Below are 23,994 nucleotides of genomic sequence, written 5' to 3' on the forward strand. Positions count from 1 at the left end.
TTTTAGCTCGGGTGACCTAGTTTTTCATCCAAGATGACACATGTTCGAACTCATCCGACCTATCAATCAGATAAGCAGCCTGATAATGGTGGATGACGATTGAGGCAAAATTGTGACCGTTAGAGTGTTAACGAATAAGTGTGGACGGACAACAGACGACGGACATTCAACAATCCTAAGAGCTCACCCTTAGCTAGCTCAGGTAAGCTAATTAGAAAAGAGGGCACGCTCTCCCATTTTTAGAAACGAAAATCTTTAACGTGTTATACATAAACCTGCGGACGGTTTTTAACTTAATATGATGCACTTTTCCAAGATAAAATTATTGAAATACTTAGTTTGAAACAACACAGAATTGTTTCTTCCCAACAAAAGATAATAACTGAAAGCCGCTTTAACATAATGAGACAAAATTCATAACTTACCTTACTTTAACGTCGATCATAATATTTCTGTACACTTTTCCTTTCAAAATATGTGCTCCAGTGCTGATTGCATTCAAACAGCACTTTACAGCTATTTCTCGGAACATTTGATTAGCTATCTTTCTGGTTTCTGGCCCAATTAACTCGTCTATCTCAGTAGTGGGTTCCTCTATATATAGCGGGTGAGTAAAATCCTTTCCCTCTACCTGTTATTACAATATGATTATTGGTTTGGTTTTTACGTCAATTTCAAAAAGTTTAATCTTTTAGTTTTTTTGCCCTACGCAGATTCCGCATGCGCGAGAAAATGCTACATTGTCTGCCTATTTTTTCATGGCAACGGACCGCGTCGTAAAAAGGTCTATAGTCATATTTCGTTGGTCGGCCCATACATCCAGTTGGCTTTCCTGATATAAAACTAGTAGTTACCAATTTCTTCGCAAGCGACCGGCTACTAATACCGCCTGATTTCTGAATCAGCAGTGAAAGACGAATTGCCATTAGGTTATTAATTTGCTTGACAATAATCGCATACTGCTCGGTATTGACGAGCATGACCCGTTCAAGTAACTAAGGCAAGTTATAGAACAAGACACTCCTGCCAAAGGCCCTTATATTATATATCTCATATGTATTCAACAGTTATACAGTTAGAGTGTCGTATTTCCTTGCGTTCATATAATGCAAACATATTTATATATAGTGTATGCTTTAAATGTGGTACTTTTATTTTTGTTGAAATTTCCGTGGAGTTATTTAAAGAACGCAACATGATATTTAATTAAAAAAATACGAATACTTTCAAATTGACATTGAAGCATTGAATAAGTTTCTAAGTTTTAAGCTTAAAATATTCTTAATATAATGATAATTTAAAGTGGAAAATCAAATTACCTTTTAATAACAAAGATGTAAATAAGAGAAGTTTGGTCTTGTTTCTAACGGCGGACCAACACAGATTAGGTCATATTGTACATGTACATGTGTTTTAACTAAAACACCATTGCGACGCACTTTTGCTAAACAAATTGAAAAAAAGAACTAAATCAAAATATCAGTTACCTTTTTAAATGTAATAAGCATCATCCGACACCCTTTCTTTGTACACTTTGTTGATATTGCCGGTGGTATATCTAAAAATAAAATAAAACCCCTTACAGTACAAATACACAATGAAATATTTTGTTTTAATTGTTGGGGTGGGGTTGTTTGTGGGTGCAGGGATTTATTTAGAGAAAGCAGTAAGAGAATAGGAATAATTTACATAATAGGATGTTAGAAATACATCAAGTCACTATCCCCTCCCCAGCACCGCCTGTTGAAAGCGGTATTGTGGCTCTTCAACACTAAACTTATTTCAACAAATGACTCCAAAGGAATGAAAATATATAGAAACCAGATCTTTAAATATTTGATTATTTAATGTAAAAACAAAATAATAACTATGAATAAATATATAATGATGACATACCACAGTTTATAGCAATTAATATGTCGCGGTCAGTTGGAGATATGTCTGTGCAAAAATTGTCATGAGAGATTCTAAAATGTTCACCCTGAAACAAAATAGGAACTTTTTAGAGTAAACCAATTGAATGAGTGTAAACATTTACTTCTGGGTTTGTTATTTTTTTAACAATTTAAGCTATTAGTGCCCGTGAATGGACAAAGAACTTGCGTGCGTATAGACACAGAACTTGCTCATGCATAGACATAAACTCGTGTACGAGTATATACTTAGAAATTGCTTGTGTTTCGACATGGTGCTTGCTCGTGTATGGACAAAGTACTTAGTAATGAATAAACATAGACCATGCTCTTGTATATACATAATACTTGTTCTTGTATGAACATAGAACTTACATTTGCATAGACATAGAGCTCGCTTGTGTATAGACAAAGACATTGTCTATGTATGGACATAGAGCTTGCTTGTTAAAAGACATAGAACATGCTTGTGTATAAACATACAGAAAACATACAGAAAGTGTATCGATATTTTTTGGAAATTTCACTTCCAATTATATGAATGTTTATCATTATTATTTCAACAAATATTTCAGCTATCAAAGTAATAAAATTGTTTTCACATAAGTAGGCTAAATTTAGGTGGTTTGATAGCATGACTAAATTGTTTCACTCATGATATAATGTAAGTTACTTGCCAGGTGCGACAGATCCCCTTCCACGTTTTGCAACGTTTTATAACCATTGGCCACAAATCCCCGAACATCATCTAAAGCTAAATTAGAAATACGATTTATATAAAATCTTATCAAGTTATTGTATTTAAACAAATCTGATCTCGTGGTATATTCTATACAAGGCTCCAACCATAAAATGCATCTCAACATCTTTCTTTCGTGTGATGAAGCTCTCCGGCAACGTAGATCTTCCAGGGTATGTATCTGCTCATTTTCTCAAATGTATCTATGTGCTACAACCCGAGACCCTCCGCCAACAGTACAAATTAGAATATCGCTAAATTGTCATTACCTAAGGTATTTGATATTGATATGTTTGAAAGAAAAATGGAAATTGTTCGTAAATTTGGATTACAAAGAGGTTGTGTAGAAAGTCGAATCTAAATGACACAAATATCTGACAAGGGGAGAAGAACCGTAGTGGTTAAGGTGTCTGCCTCTTAAACCAGAGATCATGGGTTCGAGCCTTAATCGGATCACCACCATGCTTCTTCATATGACACCAGTACTGTTCGGTTTAAGGAAGCGGACTCGAAAGTGATTAATATAAGCTGCAAGAACTTATTTCGCAATCTAATATAAGTTGCAAGAACTTGTTTCGCAATCTAGCTTAAATAAATATGTTTAAACCAGATATCAGACTTACTGGCACCGTACGTGGGTGGACATTCTGAGGCATCAATCAGACCCATGATGGCCAAACTGTCATCTCCAATGTAATAAATGTTTCCTCCCGAGCGAAGACTGCTCAAAGAAAGTTTAAAACTCAAGATGAAACCTGTATGTAACTCTCCTCGGAAATAAATGTGTTGTAAATACAGGTGCAGTGTAAGCAAATAATGATTCAATGAATAAACAATATACAAATTTTGATTTCTTACAGACATTTGGAATCTAATTGGTAACATAGAAAGTTGATTATCAACAGGAAGTAAAATTCGAAGAGCGCAATGTTTCGAGAAACGTCATTATGTGTAGTGTATGTTATGTTGTGTTACGAATGGTCTTTTTTTCTTTTCTTTTTATAAATTCTTTCCCTCTTGCAGACCTATTTGTTATATACATATACTTAACAGTATCAACCCTTTACCTCCTGATTCTAGCCATGTGACAAGAAAAGCATTGATGCAAAGCATCAAAGGGCGTCCAAGCAAGAAATGCAGCAAGTGAAGATGAACTAGTACACATATGATGACAAGATATTCTTATATACTACCAGAAATGTATACCATTTATGAATGAGCGGACGAAAGACATTGTTCATTATGAACTTTGATTGGCATGCTAGAGATTAGAATATTACTTGTTATTTCTTTATGATCGTGGTTATTAATAGCAATGGATATACATGTATGCAATCATTTATAATCCATATGTATAACGCATGATCAACACGTACCACACATTTGTCCCTTATTATGTTATCGCTATTAGCGAAGACCCCCTTAAGGTATCTGTTCACACTTTAAGTTAGTAAAAATATGACACTGGTTATATTACCATGTTGATCATGTTGAGCATAATTGTTTATCATACAATAATTGTAATATCTATTAATTTTAATTAAAAAAAATACAAATTTTATGAATATTGTTTTCTTTTATTCTTTTTTGTGTTTTATGTGCTATTTTAATACTGAGTTTTTACTACTCTTTTTTATTAAAATTGTAAAATAAATTTTAAGAATTCAATTGTCATATTGACCGACGATTATAAGTCAAAGCTTAACTGGAAAAAGTCAGTAAATTATTAATTATGGTTTATCTTTCAATATATAATATTGTATATTCTTAAACCATGTACATGTACATTGTATTTTTCTTTATCATTTTTTAAATTATCGATCAATTGAATAATTCATAAAATCTAATTTGTAACTTTGAATAATTCCTCGGCATCTTTACTAAACACGGATAACAAATTAAATAATTAAATAAAATGTTTCAAAGTTGATAATGTCATTTTAATACCATAAAAATGTACCTTTTTCTCAATTATTGTACATATCACGGATTTATGTTACATATAAATCCGTGTACATATTTATTGTTTTTATCTCATATAGATAAAATGAAACATGCTATTGTTGTTTTTTTTTCTAATTGTAACGATATCAAACATCTACTTCAAAACCGGGAGAGACCAAACAATAAACGTGTGGTACTATTCGCCGGTAACTAGTAAATCCTGGTCAAAATAGACCGGGAGAGACCGGCATTTACCGATAGGAGTGATAAATAGATATATCTATAAATAGATTTTTGGAATATTTAGGTCATCAACTGATCATTCTAGGATACATGTACAACAATAACATACCATGATAACCGACTGTGTACTACAAAATGATAAATAAAAAATCCCGAAGAGCGCGATTTATTGACGGAAAAGGTTATTTCATTTGAAAATGTTTGCATTGCGAAAATTCATTGTAACATATCGCGACATTTCATTCTTATTTAATAATCAAGCACCCTCATACCGATCGGAATTATCGGCTTTTATTATGACCGACTAAAAGGCTCGAGAAGTTGCTGTCGCCCTTTCACAAAATCTGATCTCATTCCATAAGAGCGCCGCGCTTCGGCGCGGACGCCAATCAGTGCAGACCAAGATCAGTCTGCATATTCGTGCCGTCCAATTATTGGTCGCAATTCAGTGAGTACTTATTTCAAAATTTACCTAATATGATGAATGGTTTTGTCAAGATGGAAAGGTGGACAAGTCCATTTAAGATAGTTTGTGTGGCGCAAGTTTAGTATTATTGGAGTAAATAATGAATATATTACAGTCAAAATTACCATTGTCCAGCCTTCTCGACGATACGACACAGTTCTTGTTTGACCTTGTACACGGCCTTGTTCACTATGTTATAACATCGCATGAGATCAGATGGTTGACTAAATAAACGAAACTAACTTTATTAATACTAAAAAGGCATTTGGAATTCATGTAATACAAGAACAAGAGAAAACTGAATTTAGCAATGTTTATTTGCAGATAAACCATTTAAACAGGAAAAGATAGTATAAGTAAGGGTCATAACTTTGCCAAATAAAGGATTATCTGCCATTTAAAGATGGCGCCCTGTTGGGATAATGAACATGTATAGCAATTTTAAAATTGAATAGCTTTACTCCTAATAGTTTCTTAGAAAATGAATCTTGTCGAAAATGCTAAGAAACGCCGACGCAGACTAGAGAGTTATGACAATAGCTCCACTTTTTTCTTCGAAAAGTTAAGATAAAAATCAGACCAAAATTAACAAAAAATACATATCTAAAACTGTTAAGTCATATGTTATCAAGTTGTCTAAATTAATAGATATTTAAAGTAATGAGTCTCTTTATGTAGCGACAAGACGAACACGTATTAGCAATTAGTGTCAGCTTTCTATACTATAATCATAACTTTTAATAAGAAAATTCTATGATACATTATGGGCATAACAATTAAATATCGGTATATTCTTTTACTGTAGTTAGTGGTCATGACAAAATTTACATTTATGTCTATTCTGGTTTCAAGAACAAAAATACAAATGTAGTTTATTATTTTCTGGATATGTAACACATAAGACTTGTTTATTTTTAGAAGGTTGCGCATGAAGACAAAGATTTATACAAAGTACAGCCATAACAGCAAACTCTGGTACATCGTGAAGTACCACATGTCCTATAATGCGAACATTTGATTGGCTTATTCAAATTTTAGAATTTGAAATCAACCAATAGCATGCTGTGTTTCATTTTGAGACTGGTTCCTAGCATTTTAATAGCCATGGAAAAATACAGGGTATTTTACATACATATTCTCCTCGGAGTGATACATGTCAAGGAGTCCAGTCAAACAGATTGTCTCAAGAAGAAGTTTCGTAGCTGTCCCACATTTCATCCGACTCGATCCTGTTATTGGATCTGGCTACATAGAAAACAGAATTAATTGTTCACCTAATTTACACGGTGACCTTGTTAAAATATCTGTCATCTTTGTAACTTCCTTTTCATATTTATATTGCCTAATTTATTACAACATAAAACAATTAATACTGTGTCTCAGTTCTTTACAACAAGGCTGACAAATAAAGCAAATGAAATAAACAAAGTACAACTTAATCAAAATGATAAATTTACGACATTATGCAAATGACATGATATTATTATTAACTGAATAAATCATATGAAAAACCATGTTTGTAGTTCAGCTGAAAGAACTTGTAGACACGTTTGTAAACAAAATAATTCAGATTCCAGTAATAACACTTTTGAATAACTGTGTAAATACGATTTTTAAAACTTAGAAAGTACTCTTAGATTGATTTATTAGTAACTGTATCATATTTGTGCCAAGTAAAAGTATTATTAGATACATCTACTAGGACAATATTTGAAATTCAAATTTTTGTTGACACCTTTTGTAAAATTAAGGCGATAGCACTAACAGATAATACATGTACATTTGTTAGTAACATATAAGTAATTCAGATGAAACCATTTGTAGATATATTTAAAAAACTCTATTCATAATTCAGGTCAAAAGACTTATATACACATCTGCAAGTACCATACTTTGTAGTTCAGGTGTAAAAATACTTCCATATACAATTGTTTAAATGTATAATAACATATTAAACATAAAACCTGCATGTTAAAAGTATAAACATACATTTATGATATATCCTCTGCGGCTCTTGCTTGGAAATGTTTTAAGACGATTCACCACTGCAAATAATATCATATCTTATTGATATTATCATATCTTATTGATATGTAGTAAATAAAAAATCATATTGAAAAAAATGAAAAAAAAAACATTAACGTAAAAAAAAAACTCTAATCAAAATTAGAACGTGTATGAGTCGACCGCACGCAACTTTTTATGAATTAAATATATACAATTTATAATGGAAATACATCTTTAAAATTCTATTTGCAAAATGCGAGTACCTTATTGAAAAATTATACGGGAAAATTAAGACTGAACGGATTTTAGCATTGTAACAACGTTAACCATCGTTCGTTATTTTTGTCTAATATGGTACTACACTGCTGTAGTTGTTATATCAGACTTAAAATATTAGATGTGGCTTTTAATTGAGAACATGCGAATATGTATATATAATACGTTTCAAATTGACAGATTATAGTTGCAAAAATGTTTTATCCCAATTTTCTATTTTGATATATCTGTAGAAGGAAAAATATGAACAATTAGGGTATATTTCTATAAAAAAATCGTTCATTTTTATTTAACAAATTGAAGAAACGCTTCTTTTCTGATATGACTTTACAAAATGCGTATATGTATATCATTGTTTTTCGTCTGACCCTTGACAATTTCAAAAATATACTATTTTTAAGATAAAAAGAGTATAGGAAACCCTTAAGTAAATTTAACAATATATACACTTTAAAACGGGATATCTGGGCTTGCATACCATCTGTCCGTATAGGCCGCCACATTGCTTGAATTTACTAGTAGCTTGTCACCTCGCGACATTGACTAGATATTTCTGTGTTAACACTATATTTATTAGTTATCACTAATATTAATGTATGTATGGATGGATGGATGGATGGATGGATGGATCATTCATTCATTCATTCGTTCATTCATTCATTCATTATTTATTCATTCATTCATTCATTCATTCATTCATTCAATTATTCGTCCATTCAGTTATTGAGGTTAAGCATCATTTTCACAATGTTTCAGTTGCATATCAGTGTACTTCTACCTGATGAAAGCATTCCTGGAATTGTTTAAGTATAAACTTGTTGGTATCACAATCAGGGTCTAGGGTTTAAGTCTTGTTCAAAACGTGACAAGTTAACTGAAGTTCCTAATCTAATTAAAACATAACTTATTTAAGCCGGATTGTGAAGAAACCTTTCAGTATATTTTAAACATTTAATAGTCCACTTCCTTGAACTAACCAGTACTGGTTATATATGAGGAAACATAGTCATGCCCCAAGTTAGGCTCGAACCTAAGATCTCTATAGTGAGAGGCTGACCACTAGGCCACCGTTCAACTTTAATAAACCGAATTTGTAACACAGGAATGGGACAAAGACAAACAAGTTTGAAAGATTTACATATTTATATATATATATATATATATTAATGCTTTTGTAATATCTAAAATCTCATTTCTCATTTCTCACATCTAAACAATGTATTGTACATAGATAACGTACATAACCTACAGCTTAAAACAACTGAACTAACATTTCTATCATAAGCATGATTTTGCCGTAGAATTATACATGTATGAACAAATTACACACTTTAAATAGGAGCATTCTAAAACATCTTTTATATACGAGTATAACATTATTTTTAGTATAAAAGTATCAAAAATATACAATACCAATAAAGATTGTGTTGGGTCATATTAGATGTAATGGTCAATTTGCAGGGAAAAATATGTGTAACAAACATATCCAGTGACGTCAGTACAACTGTTTGTATTGGATCTTAGTTCATAAATTTACTCGCCATTTCTCAAGATACTCGATAGAAAAGTATCTTAAAGGGTCACGAGAGAAAAATGTCTTAAAAGGACATTACTGAGTTTTTTTGACTGGAAATATTTTTTCGAGATTGGTTTACCCTATGGTTCCGGTCTAGACAGATCAGTTTTCCAGAAAAAAAGATTATTGTACAAAATGACCTTAGATAAATGCTTTCATCTCAAATCTGGCTTAGAATCACACGAAAAAAATAAATTCTGAGCGTGCTTCTCTTAACCTTTAACAAAACTTTATGTTTTAAGTGCACCAGTTGACATTTGCAAGAATTTTAAAAGTTATGTTTTTGTGCTTTTTGCCTCGATGGACTTTCTTTAAAATATTTCGTCCACAAAATAATCAAACGTTCTATATTTATGGAAGCTGTTGTATGTATGTATGTATGTGTGCGTGCGTGCGTGCGTGCGTGTGTGCGTGTGTGTGTGTGTTGGTGTGTGTGTGCGTGCGTGTGATTGTGCGTGTGTGTGTGTTTCCTTCCTTGATTATCTAATATCATATAAATCTACTCTGGAAAAAGACTGTAATATGACATTATATTCTATACAGTGCAAATTGCTTACAACCTGCGTTTCATTGTCAAAAAAAATATACAATGTCAATCTAATACTTTTAATACAAGCGAGATGTTTTTGTCCATTAATACATACATGTATAAGTAAATAAAATACTCAATCAAATATACCAATAACACAAACTAAAACATGAAGAAAAAAACTTGATATACAGTATAACCTCTGGAGAGCGACCTTCTGTAGAGCAACAACCTGTGTACAACGATAATATAATTTCTTCCCATAAATAAACATTCACAATAAATTTAACCTCTCTAAGACAATACCCCTCAACAACAACCAGAATCTTAAACTTCCGTAGGGTGTTGCTATGCACAAGTTGTACTGTATATGCAAAATATATACAACAAAAAAGCAAATGAAAATATTATAATTATACAAAAAGAATGAATGCTACAATTCTGAATTACACAACCTTGAAAGTTAACAAGTGAAATATTTTTTAAAAAATATAGATGATTTTATATGAAGTATAATTACGATTCATGTATTTGTACATGTAAACCATTAATTCATAATAGGTGTATTTGATGCATAAAAGACATTTTGTTTTTTCATTTACAAAATTGTTGACCAGAAATAATTATGATGCTTATGTTTTACTGGATGATTTAATCTTCTATTGAATTACTAGTTCCACTGATTCAATAATTCTATTGATGTATTTGTTTTATCGATTTACTATTTCCACTGATTCAATAATTCTATTGATGTATGTGTTTTATCGATTTACTATTTTCACTGATTCAATAATTCTATTGATGTATGTGTTTTATCGATTTACTAGTTCCACTGATTCAATACTTCTATTGATGTATGTGTTTTATCGATTTACTATTTTCACTGATTCAATAATTCTATTGATGTATGTGTTTTATCGATTTACTATTTTCACTGATTCAATAATTCTATTGATGTATGTGTTTTATCGATTTACTATTTTCACTGATTCAATAATTCTATTGATGTATGTGTTTTATCGATTTACTATTTTCACTGATTCAATAATTCTATTGATGTATGTGTTTTATCGATTTACTATTTTCACTGATTCAATAATTCTATTGATGTATGTGTTTTATCGATTTACTATTTTCACTGATTCAATAATTCTATTGATGTACATGTATGTGTTTTATCGATTTACTAGTTCCACTGATTCAATAATTCTATTGATGTATGTGTTTTATCGATTTACTAGTTCCACTGATTCAATAATTCTATTGATGTATGTGTTTTATCTATTAACTATTTTCACTGATTCAATAATTCTATTGATGTATGTGTTTACCGATTTACTAGTTTCACTGATTCAATAATTCTATTGATGTATGTGTTTTTCGATTTACTAGTTCCACTGATTCAATAATTCTATTGATGTATGTGTTTATCGATTTGCTAGTTCCACTGATTCAATAATTCTATTGATGTATGTGTTTTATCGATTTACTATTTTCACTGATTCAATAATTCTATTGATGTATGTGTTTTATCGATTTACTAGTTCCACTGATTCAATAATTCTATTGATGTATGTGTTTTTTTCGATTTACTAGTTTCACTGATTCAATAATTCTATTGATGTATGTGTTTTATCGATTAACTAGTTCCACTGATTCAATAATTCTATCGATGTATTTGTTTTATCGATTTACTAGTTCCACTGATTCAATAATTCTATTGATGTATGTGTTTTATCGATTTACTATTTTCACTGATTCAATAATTCTATTGATGTACATGTATGTGTTTTATCGATTTACTAGTTCCACTGATTCAATAATTCTATTGATGTATGTGTTTTATCGATTTACTTTTTTCACTGATTCAATAATTCTATCGATGTATGTGTTTTATCGATTTACTAGTTCCACTGATTCAATAATTCTATCGATGTATGTGTTTTATCGATTTACTAGTTCCACTGATTCAATAATTCTATCGATGTATGTGTTTTTTTCGATTTACTAGTTCCACTGATTTAATAATTCTATTGATGTATGTGTTCTTTTCGATTTACTAGTTCCACTGATTTAATAATTCTATCGATGTATGTGTTTTATTGATTTACTAGTTCCATTGATTCAATAATTCTATTGATGTATGTGTTTTATCGATTTACTAGTTCCACGGGTTCAATAATTCTATTGATGTATGTGTTTTATCGATTAACTAGTTCCACTGATTTAATAATTCTATTGATGTATGAGTTTCATCGATTTACTAGTTCCACTGATTCAATGATTCTATTGATGTATGTGTTTTATTGATTTACTAGTTCCACTGATTCAATAATTCTATTGATGTATGTGTTTTATCGATTTACTAGTTCCACTGATTCAATCATTCTATTGATGTATGTGTTTTATCGATTTACTAGTTCCACGTGTTCAATAATTCTATTGATGTATTTGTTTTATTGATTTACTAGTTCCACTGATTCAATAATTCTATCGATGTATGTGTTTTATCGATTTACTAGTTCCACGGGTTCAATAATTCTATTGATGTATTTGTTTTATTGATTTACTAGTTCCACTGATTCAATAATTCTATCGATGTATGTGTTTTTTTCGATTTACTAGTTCCACTGATTCAATAATTCTATTGATGTATGTGTTTTATTGATTTACTAGTTCCACGGGTTCAATAATTCTATTGATGTATGTGTTTTTTTCGATTTACTAGTTCCACTGATTTAATAATTCTATCGATGTATGAGTTTCATCGATTTACTAGTTCCACTGATTCAATAATTCTATTGATGTATGAGTTTCATCGATTTACTAGTTCCACTGATTCAATAATTCTATTGATGTATGTGTTTCATCGATTTACTAGTTCCACTGATTCAATAATTCTATTGATGTATGTGTTTCATAGATTTACTAGTTCCACTGATTCAATAATTCTATTGATGTATGTGTTTCATAGATTTACTAGTTCCACTGATTCAATAATTCTATTGATGTATTTGTTTCATAGATTTACTAGTTCCACTGATTCAATAATTCTATTGATGTATGTGTTTCATCGATTTACTAGTTCCACTGATTCAATAATTCTATTGATGTATGTGTTTCATAGATTTACTAGTTCCACTGATTCAATAATTCTATTGATGTATTTGTTTCATAGATTTACTAGTTCCACTGAGTTACTAGTTCTATTGATGAATAAATCTACAGATTTACGTGTTTCAACTGATATAATAAATCCATTGATTTAATTGTTTTATCGATTTCCTAGATAACATTTGTTTAATAAATCCACGGATGTATGCGTTTCATTGGTTAACTAGTCCCATTGAGCTACTAGTTCCATTTATATCCCCATTCCTTCTTGCATTGAATTTTTTAGTTCATTCGATCTGTTTATAACTTTGGTTTACTAGTGACATTGATTTACTTATAACATTGATTTTCTGTGAAATCCCCTACCGAAAACACATATTCATCCCTACATGTATTCGATGCTTCAAACATGTATGCTCAAATACGTTCACTCTTAAAGGAATGTCAATAAATCCTTACACACGGTGATAATCTCTTTATTTTCACTTTTCATTTAAATGCATTTTATTCCAGGTTTGAAGACCATGATGACATAGTTCTCATGACGTTAGCGTATTAGACTGACCTTACACAATTTAATAACTCAATCAGAGCACGAGATCTTTGCTTATAATGAAAGAATTCTGTAGCACTTTTTTTCAGTCAAAACCAAATAAAAAAAAATTAAAATTTCTCTACGTTCATATCTACACAGTCCAAATTGTGTACGTAATTAAAGATACTATGAATACAGATATGTTGCAAATGAGTTGTGTCCCTTTACCAGTTGGTCCAACGGTTGTCTTAGACTCTTCGAAATCGCATGCAGTTCCTAAAACATCAAAAATAAATACATACATTGAAAAAGGAACCACTAGTGTGACAAGGTTGAAACTGAATTTCATTTTAATATGCAAAGAATAATCCATTAAATCCCGAAATGTTGTAATCAGAAAAAATAAACTTATACATTTTAGTCTCTTTTTTTTTAGATAAAAAAGAGAGTATATTGAGGGGAAAAGTATATTGATCTTTCTATGCTAAATATCTTTAATGGACTTGTCCATCTTTTCAATCTAGACAAAACAATGGATTATTTTAGGGGAAATATTAAAAGATGTAGAGACTAATAATAATGCACAGTGCAGACAATGAATAAGCGGGGCGATCTTGGTCTGCACTGGTCTCATCCGGATGTCGTCGGTCAATAATGTCTTCACATGTCGTAAATCAAACTTACGGTAAAATTTTGCTTGCAATTCTTACCTTTTTCACAATCGCATACTTTTCCTTTCCAGCGTCTTGCACATATGCATTTGAAGTCTCCTTTGATGTTATTACATTTACCATTGTTTAAACACGGGTTGATGGTATCTACAAAAAAAAAACATTTATGAATAACGTGTTAAAGTCATCACTAGCACTGTGCGTTTTTATCATATGGCAATGCTTGTTTACAGTGTAATACTATCATTATGTATTTTCTTTACATTACATTTTTTAATGTCCCCGTCAAACAATGATTTTGCAGTTTCCGGCGTTTTCCGGCGTTATACTATCAATTGTTTAATTACAACATTCTGTGTATATTGACTTGATATTCATACGCATGTCAACATTTGAACAACATATGAACAGTTAGGTTCATTAGGAACTTACTATTTAGGATTTGTACAGAATTGTTTAGTCATTTTAATATTGCATATAATAAAACGTGAATTACACGTGTGTGTTATTCTGGTGGACTATATCGCACACGTTGATTGCGTAAATTTGCGTGACCTACTTGAGACTTGGGAATGCAGCTTTAAGATCACCTCGCATGATACAGACTACTAGAGTATGAGTTTTACTCAAGTGTAGCATTCACATTTTCACAAATATCTTATTCAGTAAGCTAAATTTTATGGATTTAATTTGGAGTACTTCTAGACGCTTTACAAAGTAGAAATTTATCGCTTTTTTTCGCCGATTCTTTCAATATCGTAAAAGAGATGAAATAGACTTTTTAAAGTGCACTTCGGCGGATATAAAGACGAGATTTTAGAATTTGAACATTCAAAGCATTGTCCGGTATATAGCGGAATACGGAATTAAGTACGGTGCTCGTACAGATTTTTTAATCTCACTAAAATTAATTATACCGTCGCATTCGTTGATATCTTCTTCACAGTGAAGGCCGGTCCAGCCTGCCACACAACCTCGGCAATGGGCAAACCCTGTGGCTCCTTCACATATAACGTTCGGATCACAGTCTCCGTAGCAAACACTTCCGGCCGGGCAATTTTTCTTCCGTTCTAAACATGGGTCGTCAATAGTACAGTTTATACCTTTTATAAAATAAAAAAACAACATTAGTATGAAATATATAAAAGATTTAAAAAATATATACAAATATATATTTGCCTCAGACTTAGACCGTTTTTATAAAATTTGCAATTTAACCTGTTTAATCTGTGTAACGAATATCCCTTGTTTTGAATTTGGAACAGTTCATTTACGGTTTAAGGGATTTCAATATCAAAATACAAAAAAGAGCTACCAACAATTTAGAACCAGGCTGCACGGATATGGTCTCAAGATGATAACAAGATCTAATCAAAAATGATTCCATCAGGGCTTTGGGGTTAAGAAAAAGAAAGTTGGCGTAAAGAATAACTATAAAATATAATTGTTTTAAATGGCTACCAGTTTTCCCTGGATTACATAAGCAGGAAACATATCCCATATCGTCCACACATTTTGAGTTTACAGGGCAATTGATAGTTTCACACGTGTCAAAACTGGGTCCTACTGGTCCAAGATCCTCTGTCACTTGTCCATAAACCATACCTGCAAATATATTATAGATACATTGTAAATACATGTGAACAAATAATTGAGCCGCGTCACGACAAAACGAACATAGTGCGTTTGCGACCAGCATGGATCCAGACCAGCCTGCGCATCCGCGCAGTCTGATCAGGATCAATGTTGTCCGCTTACCAACTCTATAACAAGTAGAGAAACTGACAGCGAACAGCATGGATCCTGATCAGACTGCGCGGATGCGCAGGCTGGTCTGGATCCATGCTGGTCGCCAACGCACTATGTTGTTTTTGTCGTGACGCGGCTCAATTGTTTTGAATAAACTTAACGTCAACTATACATCCCAAACATGTCCGAGTGAAATGCCTTAAAGCAATGAACTAAAAAGTAATATAATGAAAGACCGGTAGGGGCATTTAAACTTGAAGTTCATGAATTCCCGATTTCATCTTCGTGAATTCACATTTTAACCTCGTGAATTCACGTTTTCAACATACCAATTCACGATCTCAACTTCATTGATTCACGTTATCAACTTCACGAATTCACGACTTCAACTTACCGAATTCACGTTTTCAACTTCACGAATTCACGATTTCAAACTTCGCGAATTCACAGTTTTGAACTTCACGACTTCAGCTTCGTGGAATTCATTATTTCATCTTAAGGTATTTTAAATTATTTCAAATTGATCTTTTTTAAGATATTATCTTAAGATAGGGTTATAAAAAGAGCAATGGTGAAATATACAAATGTCGGATCTTCACTCAAAAGTTAATGAAATCAAGAAAAAGCTGCCAAGTTTGACACACAAAAACTTAACATTATTCTTTTAAGCTAATAAAGGTTTAAAGGGAACCTGAGATACCTGTCCCCTCTGCTAGTTGTTTGTGGCGTATAGGTTATATCTTTCATGTGATATGACACCTATACAGGTTAGCTCCAAGGACAGTTTAACGAGAATTTCGGTTTATTCATACTTGCCACACGGTTGCTCATATAGACGAGTCCTACAGAAGAGTACTAGTCAGTTTAGATTTTTTTAGGAAGTGCAAGATAACAGATACAGAGAGATGCTCCTATCCAGAAGTTTCCTCGGTTCTCTAATATGTCAAGTGTTTAAACACTCATACACGAAACCTCGATTTAAAGTCCGAAAGACTGTTTAGTAATTTTAGTTAACCAGCCCGGGGATCGAACCTTTAATGTCGAGTTTGCATTACAAGTCTCGCGCTCTAACCGATTGAGCTATGCGGGATGGTTTCCAGGACAGCGACTCGAAAAAACTTAAATCGCAGTAAAGCTAAAAGAAATAATGTGTTTTAGCTAGATGACTTCTAATAAGTTAATTATGCAGTGTTTAAAATTTAATTAAATTCATGGCAAATAACACATATGGGTGTGGACATGTTACATATTTGATGTACTTTGCCTTTAGCATTTGCTTTTATTTTAATTATTTATAAAAGTTGGGGAAAATTAAAATGAAGGTAATATACTTGTACAAGTGGGTAAAAATCAAAGGAAAAATATGTCATCAAGTATTTGTCAGTCCGAATTGATGATGAAAAAACAACAACAATAAACAACAACAAAAAACTTGTACGACACAGTCAAACCAATTAAGAAGAAATTTCAATTGCAAATGTTAAGTTCGCTATTTATTTTAGGACCTACATATTACTGCGCAATTTTACTGAATATAAGTATACAAGCTATACATGATCATGTATTCATCGATGTCTTTACGAGCATACCCTCAAAAATAAGAACAAAGATCGAGAAGGCATGGCGAAATTCACTGAGCACAGTCCTTCGCTAAACCCTGCCAGACAGGACCACCGGTGTCCAGCAAAGCAACCCAAAACGGTCGGAAAGCCATTCAGACAAAGCAGGGAGTGGCGTTACGATTATTCCTTATAATTAATAAACTAATAAGGAAAATCATAAGAAATGAGCCGCGCGTCACATAGTGCGTTTGCGACCAGCATGGATCCAGACCAGCCTGCGCCGCGCAGTCTGATCAGTATCCATGCTGTTCGCTATCAGTTTCTCTACTTGTAGTAGAGTTGGTAAGCGAACAGCATGGATCCTGATCAGACTGCGCGGATGCGCAGGCTGGTCTGGATCCATGCTGGTCGCAAACCCACTATGTTGGTTTTGTCATGACGCGGCTCAAATGATTATTTCTGAATCAGCTGTGAAAGGCAATGACCATTAAACTCAGCAGAGATCAGTTGTCACGAAGAAATCCGCTCATCCGATGATCGAACATGTGGCCCCTGGACAACAAATCCGGTGCTCTTCCTATTAGCCTGAGCTGGTTCATGAAATTTAGACGCTTAAAGAGATACCAGACATATTTATAAGGACATTTTAGACGAAATTTAAATAAATAGAAATGTTTTAGCATTGATTTTCGTTCTTTCTTTAACATTTCTGAAAAAACATAATTTTATTCAAATAAACGAAACTGGTAACTAAGGAGAATTAAGATGTAGGGTTTGAGATAAAAGTAATCGTGATAACAGATTCTTGGCTAATGACTTCTATAAAAAAAAAATTTGAAGGCAGACATAATATAAAAACGCGATTCTTTTTCTTACAAATTCTTTAGAACCAATATTTTGTGACTGTTTTTAACATCACTGATACCCTTTCGTTGAATTTTCTGTAATAAAATAACAATTTCATGGAAATGGTTAATGAAAATTTCAAAGACTTTGATAACAATATGATAATTTTTATTTTTCAAGAAGTTTGTCAGATTATAAAAAAAAACATTATGGAAAGAACGTTCTCCTTTTTTGTGTGAATGTTGAACTATTGATATCTTACTAGTATCGGAATTTAAATTTCGACTTCGAGTATATGCTGAATGTATGGATATAATCTATATTTTTACAGAATTGAAAGTATAAAAAAAATCAAGACATTCCTGCTGAAATAATTATAACTCTGGGAAAGGATTTTTTCGGCACAACAACACATCATTTTATTGTTCAGTAATAGATAGTGATCAAAATGTCTCATATGAAATACACAAACACTATAATTAAAACGAAAGACGGTCAATGCAAGTTCAATTGAACTACCGAAACTATCAAATAATTACAACAGACTGAAGAACTGCCTTTTTAAATAATTTGATGTAGATTTGACAGGGTTGGGGCTGTGGCAGGGACTCTTTTTATGCCAAATAATATTTTCAATTTAAAAAAAAAACAATATAATTGTCATGGTAAATAAAAATATGCTTTGAGTGGGTAATCATAATATCAAAACAAAATGTGTCCGAAAACTAATAAAAATAGCAAAGTCAGAATTTGGTTGTATTCTCCTAATTAGCGGAATATATTCATTAAACATGCATGTTTAAGAATGCGATTTAAATCAGATAAAAGTAAAAGTTTAACGGAAATGCATACATTTATGGAATATATAAACAGTTTAACGTAGTATAAATCAAATAAACTGCTTAAAGGCACATCATGTCTAAGAAACGAATAAATTTTCATTCTTTACCAAGGAAAAACGCGAGCTTTGTAATGATTTGATAATGGTTTAAGAGAATGTCAGGTCAGGTTACATAAAGAAAGTAGCACTGAAATGTGACATTATTTGTCATTAAAAAAGACGCAAAATACGTGTTACTGTATTCCTAGAAATGTTCGCGGATACAATATTTCGCGTTTTTCACAACGTCGGCATTTTCGCGGAGACAAACTTTCGCGCATATGTAGTAACCGCGAATTCCGCGAATGTTAAGTCGCTACGTCCTAAATTACAGCTTTTGGAGACTACTTTTTTGATGCATGACCTTGCCTGTTGGGTGCTTTTAATTTTTTTTGACAAGTCGCGCCTAAAGCGCAACGTTACTCGATACATTTTCATCTAATGACTTGTCGAACAAGGACGGTTGTTCCGTGAACACTTTCATATTTCCTTACTTTTTTCATTATGTTATTAAGTAAGATTTAGTCAGATCCGTTAGCTTTTATTCCCATTTGAATCCTAACTGACTTTATCTTCGAATGTCGATACGTATTTTTTTACACATTATCGGACTGTACATCGCTTTCATTTTAAAACATAACAGCTGTTTATCAATGTAGCACTTTATCGCTATTGTACTTTTAACAAAGGATTACACCTACTCCAAGCAAATAAAATCCAAGTCATTCAATGTTCGCAAACTGTAAATGCGTTTGTCAACGCTGTGACTAGCAAATAACGTCAATAAGCATGATTATTACCAATAATTGATATTTTCTTTTCAGCGTGCAAACTAGTATCAATAACATACTTAAATTATTCTTTACCCATTCCTATAGCACCTGTGTTTATATGTTTTTTGTGTAAGTAGATTATAATAAATATTCTGCACTTTTTATGTTATATTTGGCTGAAGCTAGAAATGTTCGCGGATTTGTTATAAGTGACATATTCGCGGCTATAAAGATTCGCGGAATCATGCCTACCGCGAAAACCGCTAACTTAAAATGCGCGAAATCTTTTCTAGGAATACAGTATACGTAATACGTATAAACAAAGCAGTGTTTTGACTTCCATAAAAACTACAAAATCACTATGGCTGTACTAATTTTAAGAAAGCAACAGAAGTAAACTTTGAATCAGGTAATTGGTCAATGAGACAATATAAAAAAGGACAACAAATTTAAAAAGCTTTTTAGAAATAAAGATAAAGCCACTTTATGGGAATAATGGGCCTTTAATACATCTGTTAAAATGAGTGAAGAATGACATACTTTATCATTCTCGTGGTTTGTGTGGAAAAAAGTAATCAAACCGACCTTGATACAACTCATTATACAATTCATTGTCAAATTTTGATTGTTTGATCACTAATGTGTATGAATATAAATTTATATTACACATAATATATTTGTTGTCACTTGCATTCAATGCAATGTATGAAGATAATCTCTCCCTAAGTTTTGCTATACAGTGATACCAGTAATTTATTTAAGTTTTATAAATGTTTGCAGTTGAATGTCTCTTGTTTTTAATAGTTATATTCAATAATAACATACAATTTTTGTGTCGCCTCTACGGACCATTTAGTCAATGGAATATTGAAAATAAACTTCTATAACCTTCGTGTATATATATTGCATTATATGTGAATGACATTTTGAATGAAAGTTTTTGATCTTATTCATTTCTATTTTTTGTTTGAATATGTAATGTTACCTATAGCCCATGGCCATGGCCAAATAAAATACTAAATCAAAGGGGGAAATTGAACTTGTAACTAATTGTAGATTTCCATAATGTCTAAGAAATTAATGAATTTTATGAAATTTTCATTCATTTAAAAGGAAAAACTTTGATTTTATATGATTTATAAAGTTTAAATGATGTTTTTTTCAGCATGTTAGATGCTTATAACCTGAAGGTAATACGCGGAATGTTAAACAATTTGTCATAAAAGTAACAAAATGTAAACAAAGTAGTATTTTGACATGCAAGATATAAAATCACTATAAATGTACTTGTTGCCAAAAACAACAGAAGCGAAAGATGGTTCATGAAATTGGCCAATGTAACTGTTTGGAAAATATAATGGGACAACAAAAATAAATTCCTTTTGAAAAATAAAATAGAAACATTCCTATGGCATAATGGGCCTTTAATAGAAATATGTCATGTTATGCAATCCAGGAAATTTTTAACAAACCAACCCAGACCATTCTGAAATACCAAGATCTATTGTTGAGAAATACAGTTTGTGTACTGAAGTTAAAATAATGCTTGATATGATTGCATTGAGGAAACCTGGTTTACGTTACATATAAGATAACTTGTGTATAATCATTCTACAAGAAATCGACATAACTGTTGAAAAAGAACAGATGGCGTTACAGACATGTTTTAGTTTATACTTATTTTTTTAGTTCGATTGTGTTGAAAGGTATAAGCTATTGAAACACTCTCGAATTCGTTCCTGGAATCTACCAGTACTAAGCAATGAGTGTAAAGTATTTTTGCTCAAGGAAACACGGGCTTGTCCCCGATAGGGTTTGAACCCACGCGGTCAGTAATCCTTAGTGCGTCGCGTTAACCACTCGGCTACGCCGCTACTTTCGGCACTGTCCTAAATAGATCACCGCATACCATTAGTCTCTACATGGTAGCTTTTACATTTAGTTAGTTTGATGTTCTTTATTATTTTTATTATTATTATTATTATTATTATTATTATTATTATTTTTATTATTATTATTATTATTATTATTTTCATCCTCATCATCATCATTATTATTAACACTATCACTATCATCATCATCATCATTATTATTAACACTATCACTATCATCATCATCATCATCATTATTATTAACACTATCACTATCATCCTCATCATCATCATTATTATTAACACTATCACTATCATCATCATCATCATCATTATTATTAACACTATCACTATCATCATCATCATCATCATCATCATTATTATTAACACTATCACTATCATCATCATCATCATTATTATCAGATGAGATTTTGTGGATGATGTTCCGTTTACGGTAATACAAAAGTAATAAGAAATATAAACGAAACATTACCATTATAGATATTACCATTATAGATATATATCATAACATAAACGTAACATTCTAACGACATGAATCCGTTTGAATGTAACATAATTATAATTTTTGTCTTATTTTGTACGCTTTACTTAACTTCCACGTCTAATAATACAGTTTTAAAGTATAAGAAAATGTTAATGCAGTTCTGCAGAAATTATTAAGGTGGTACGACTACTAATGAGACTACTAAAGACAACATATTTACTGCATGCCATGTTTTTTTATTAAAACCTACAATAATCGCCTTTCAAACAGGAAATTAGATATAATTGTATTTAAAATCCTTCAATTTTAGAATATTTAATATTCTGATGAATTAAAAAATGACTTTTTGAAAGGCTGTATACACATGTTTCATTATTTGTCAGAGTGTATACATTGATATTGTAACATATGTATACATTGATATTGTTACAGATGTATGCATTGATATTATTACAGATATATGCATTGATATTGATGCATTGATATTGTTACAGATGTATGCATTGATATTGTTACAGATGTATGCATTGATATTGTTACAGATGTATGCATTGATATTGTTACAGATGTATACACTGGTTTCTTACAGATGTATGCATACATTTTATGATGTATACATTGATTTAATTACAGATGTGTACATTGATATTGTTACCGATGTATACATTAATAAATTTTTACAGATGTCTGTATTAATATTGTTACAGATGTATGCATTGATATTGTTACAGATGTATGTATTGATATTGTTACAGATGTATGCATTGATATTGTTACAAATGTATGCTTTGCTATTGTTACAGTTTAATTGCATTGATAATTGTGTACAGTTTAATTTCATTGATAATTGTAACAGATGTATGCATTGACAGTGTTACAGATGTATACATTGATAATGTTCACTGTACAGATATTACATCTGTTGCAAATGCACTGCATTTTATACATTACAATTTTCAGGGCGGGAACTCTCTTAACTAAACATGATTGTTTTGTGTGTTTTTTTCTTTCTTTCCAGATGCCGAAGACTCGTTTTCTGAAATTCCTCTGATTCAGGAGAAAATATAATCTGAATATAATCTGTATTCTAACATTGATGTGAACAAACTGGAAAGTTAGTCATTACGTCGAACACGTATAATTCTCATAAAGCTTTAAAGTTAAGCAAGATTCTGATCCAACATTTCTGAGGATCATGTGCATGCATTACTAGAGAGATGTATAGGCGTTCACTAAAACAATGCAGATATCAGAGATATAGCATCTTGAAAGCGTCTGTGTGACGGAAATGTAAATTACATAAACGTTAAAGCAGTCATGAGATAAAATATTTTATATGACAATAAGCCGACAGAAATAATACTTTATATTGTTAATAATTTAAATAATGGCCTTGATATGCATTGGTCATACATAAAACAATAACCTTTTTATATAAAAGATTGATATAAAAATTATAATATGCACGTTTTTATATTAGTTTCTACGAAAACAAATATAAGGAGCACGTTTTTATATCAGTTTCTCTAATAAAAGTAATAACGAGCACGTTTTTAATATTAGTTTCTATAATAAAAGTGACAGCGTGCTCGTGTCTACATTAATTTCTATGATACATTCCATGGACCGCAAATTACTGTTCTGAAATTATAGCAATTTAAATGCAACTGACATGCACTGCGAAAATCTGGCAATGGTCCCTCTGTGATAAGAGATTTACAGTAGCACGTTATCATCGAAAATGACTAAAACAATTTAAGTTAAAAAGTTAGTATATTCCCGCCCAGAGAACCGC

At 31.5% G+C, this 23,994-nt stretch overlaps 2 protein-coding genes across 4 annotated transcripts in view; both read right to left on the reverse strand.

Annotated features, from left to right (window-relative positions):
* Positions 1–323: 323 nt before the first annotated feature.
* On the reverse strand, positions 324–6,893 carry LOC132755237 (glucokinase regulatory protein-like). Its single transcript, XM_060746060.1, has 7 exons — positions 6,438–6,893; positions 5,431–5,529; positions 3,276–3,373; positions 2,591–2,667; positions 1,897–1,981; positions 1,488–1,558; positions 324–631 (listed from the first exon to the last, which is right to left on the reverse strand). The coding sequence occupies exons 1-7, from the start codon at positions 6,521–6,523 to the stop codon at positions 422–424; spliced, it is 726 nt and encodes a 241-aa protein (XP_060602043.1). The 5' UTR covers positions 6,524–6,893; the 3' UTR covers positions 324–421.
* A 2,863-nt stretch (positions 6,894–9,756) lies between these two features.
* Positions 9,757–23,994, reverse strand: part of LOC132755246 (protein crumbs homolog 1-like) — a 36,362-nt gene continuing 22,124 nt past the window's right edge. For all 3 annotated transcript variants that reach the window (XM_060746080.1, XM_060746090.1, XM_060746070.1), the window contains exons 2-5: positions 15,475–15,618; positions 14,931–15,116; positions 14,053–14,160; positions 9,757–13,618 (exon numbers count right to left, since the gene is read on the reverse strand). In XM_060746080.1, the coding sequence (XP_060602063.1) occupies positions 13,494–13,618; positions 14,053–14,160; positions 14,931–15,116; positions 15,475–15,618 (563 nt within the window). In that variant the 3' untranslated portion in view covers positions 9,757–13,493. The remainder of the gene's footprint in view (positions 13,619–14,052; positions 14,161–14,930; positions 15,117–15,474; positions 15,619–23,994) is intronic.

The sequence above is a fragment of the Ruditapes philippinarum genome, unplaced genomic scaffold (genome assembly GCF_026571515.1).
Source record: "Ruditapes philippinarum isolate M1 unplaced genomic scaffold, ASM2657151v2 ctg9725_1_1_1_1, whole genome shotgun sequence".
Classification (NCBI taxonomy): domain Eukaryota; kingdom Metazoa; phylum Mollusca; class Bivalvia; order Venerida; family Veneridae; genus Ruditapes; species Ruditapes philippinarum.

Excerpts from the sequence above, each read along its gene's own strand:
- LOC132755237 (XM_060746060.1), bottom strand. The coding sequence starts at position 6,523 with ATGAAATGTGGGACAGCTACGAAACTTCTTCTTGAGACAATCTGTTTG. Across the intron at positions 3,374-5,430 it reads GTCGAGAAGGCTGGACAATG|TCTTCGCTCGGGAGGAAACA; the intron begins GTAATTTTGACT and ends TTCTTTGAGCAG. Across the intron at positions 2,668-3,275 it reads TCCACCCACGTACGGTGCCA|CTTTAGATGATGTTCGGGGA; the intron begins GTAAGTCTGATA and ends TTTCTAATTTAG.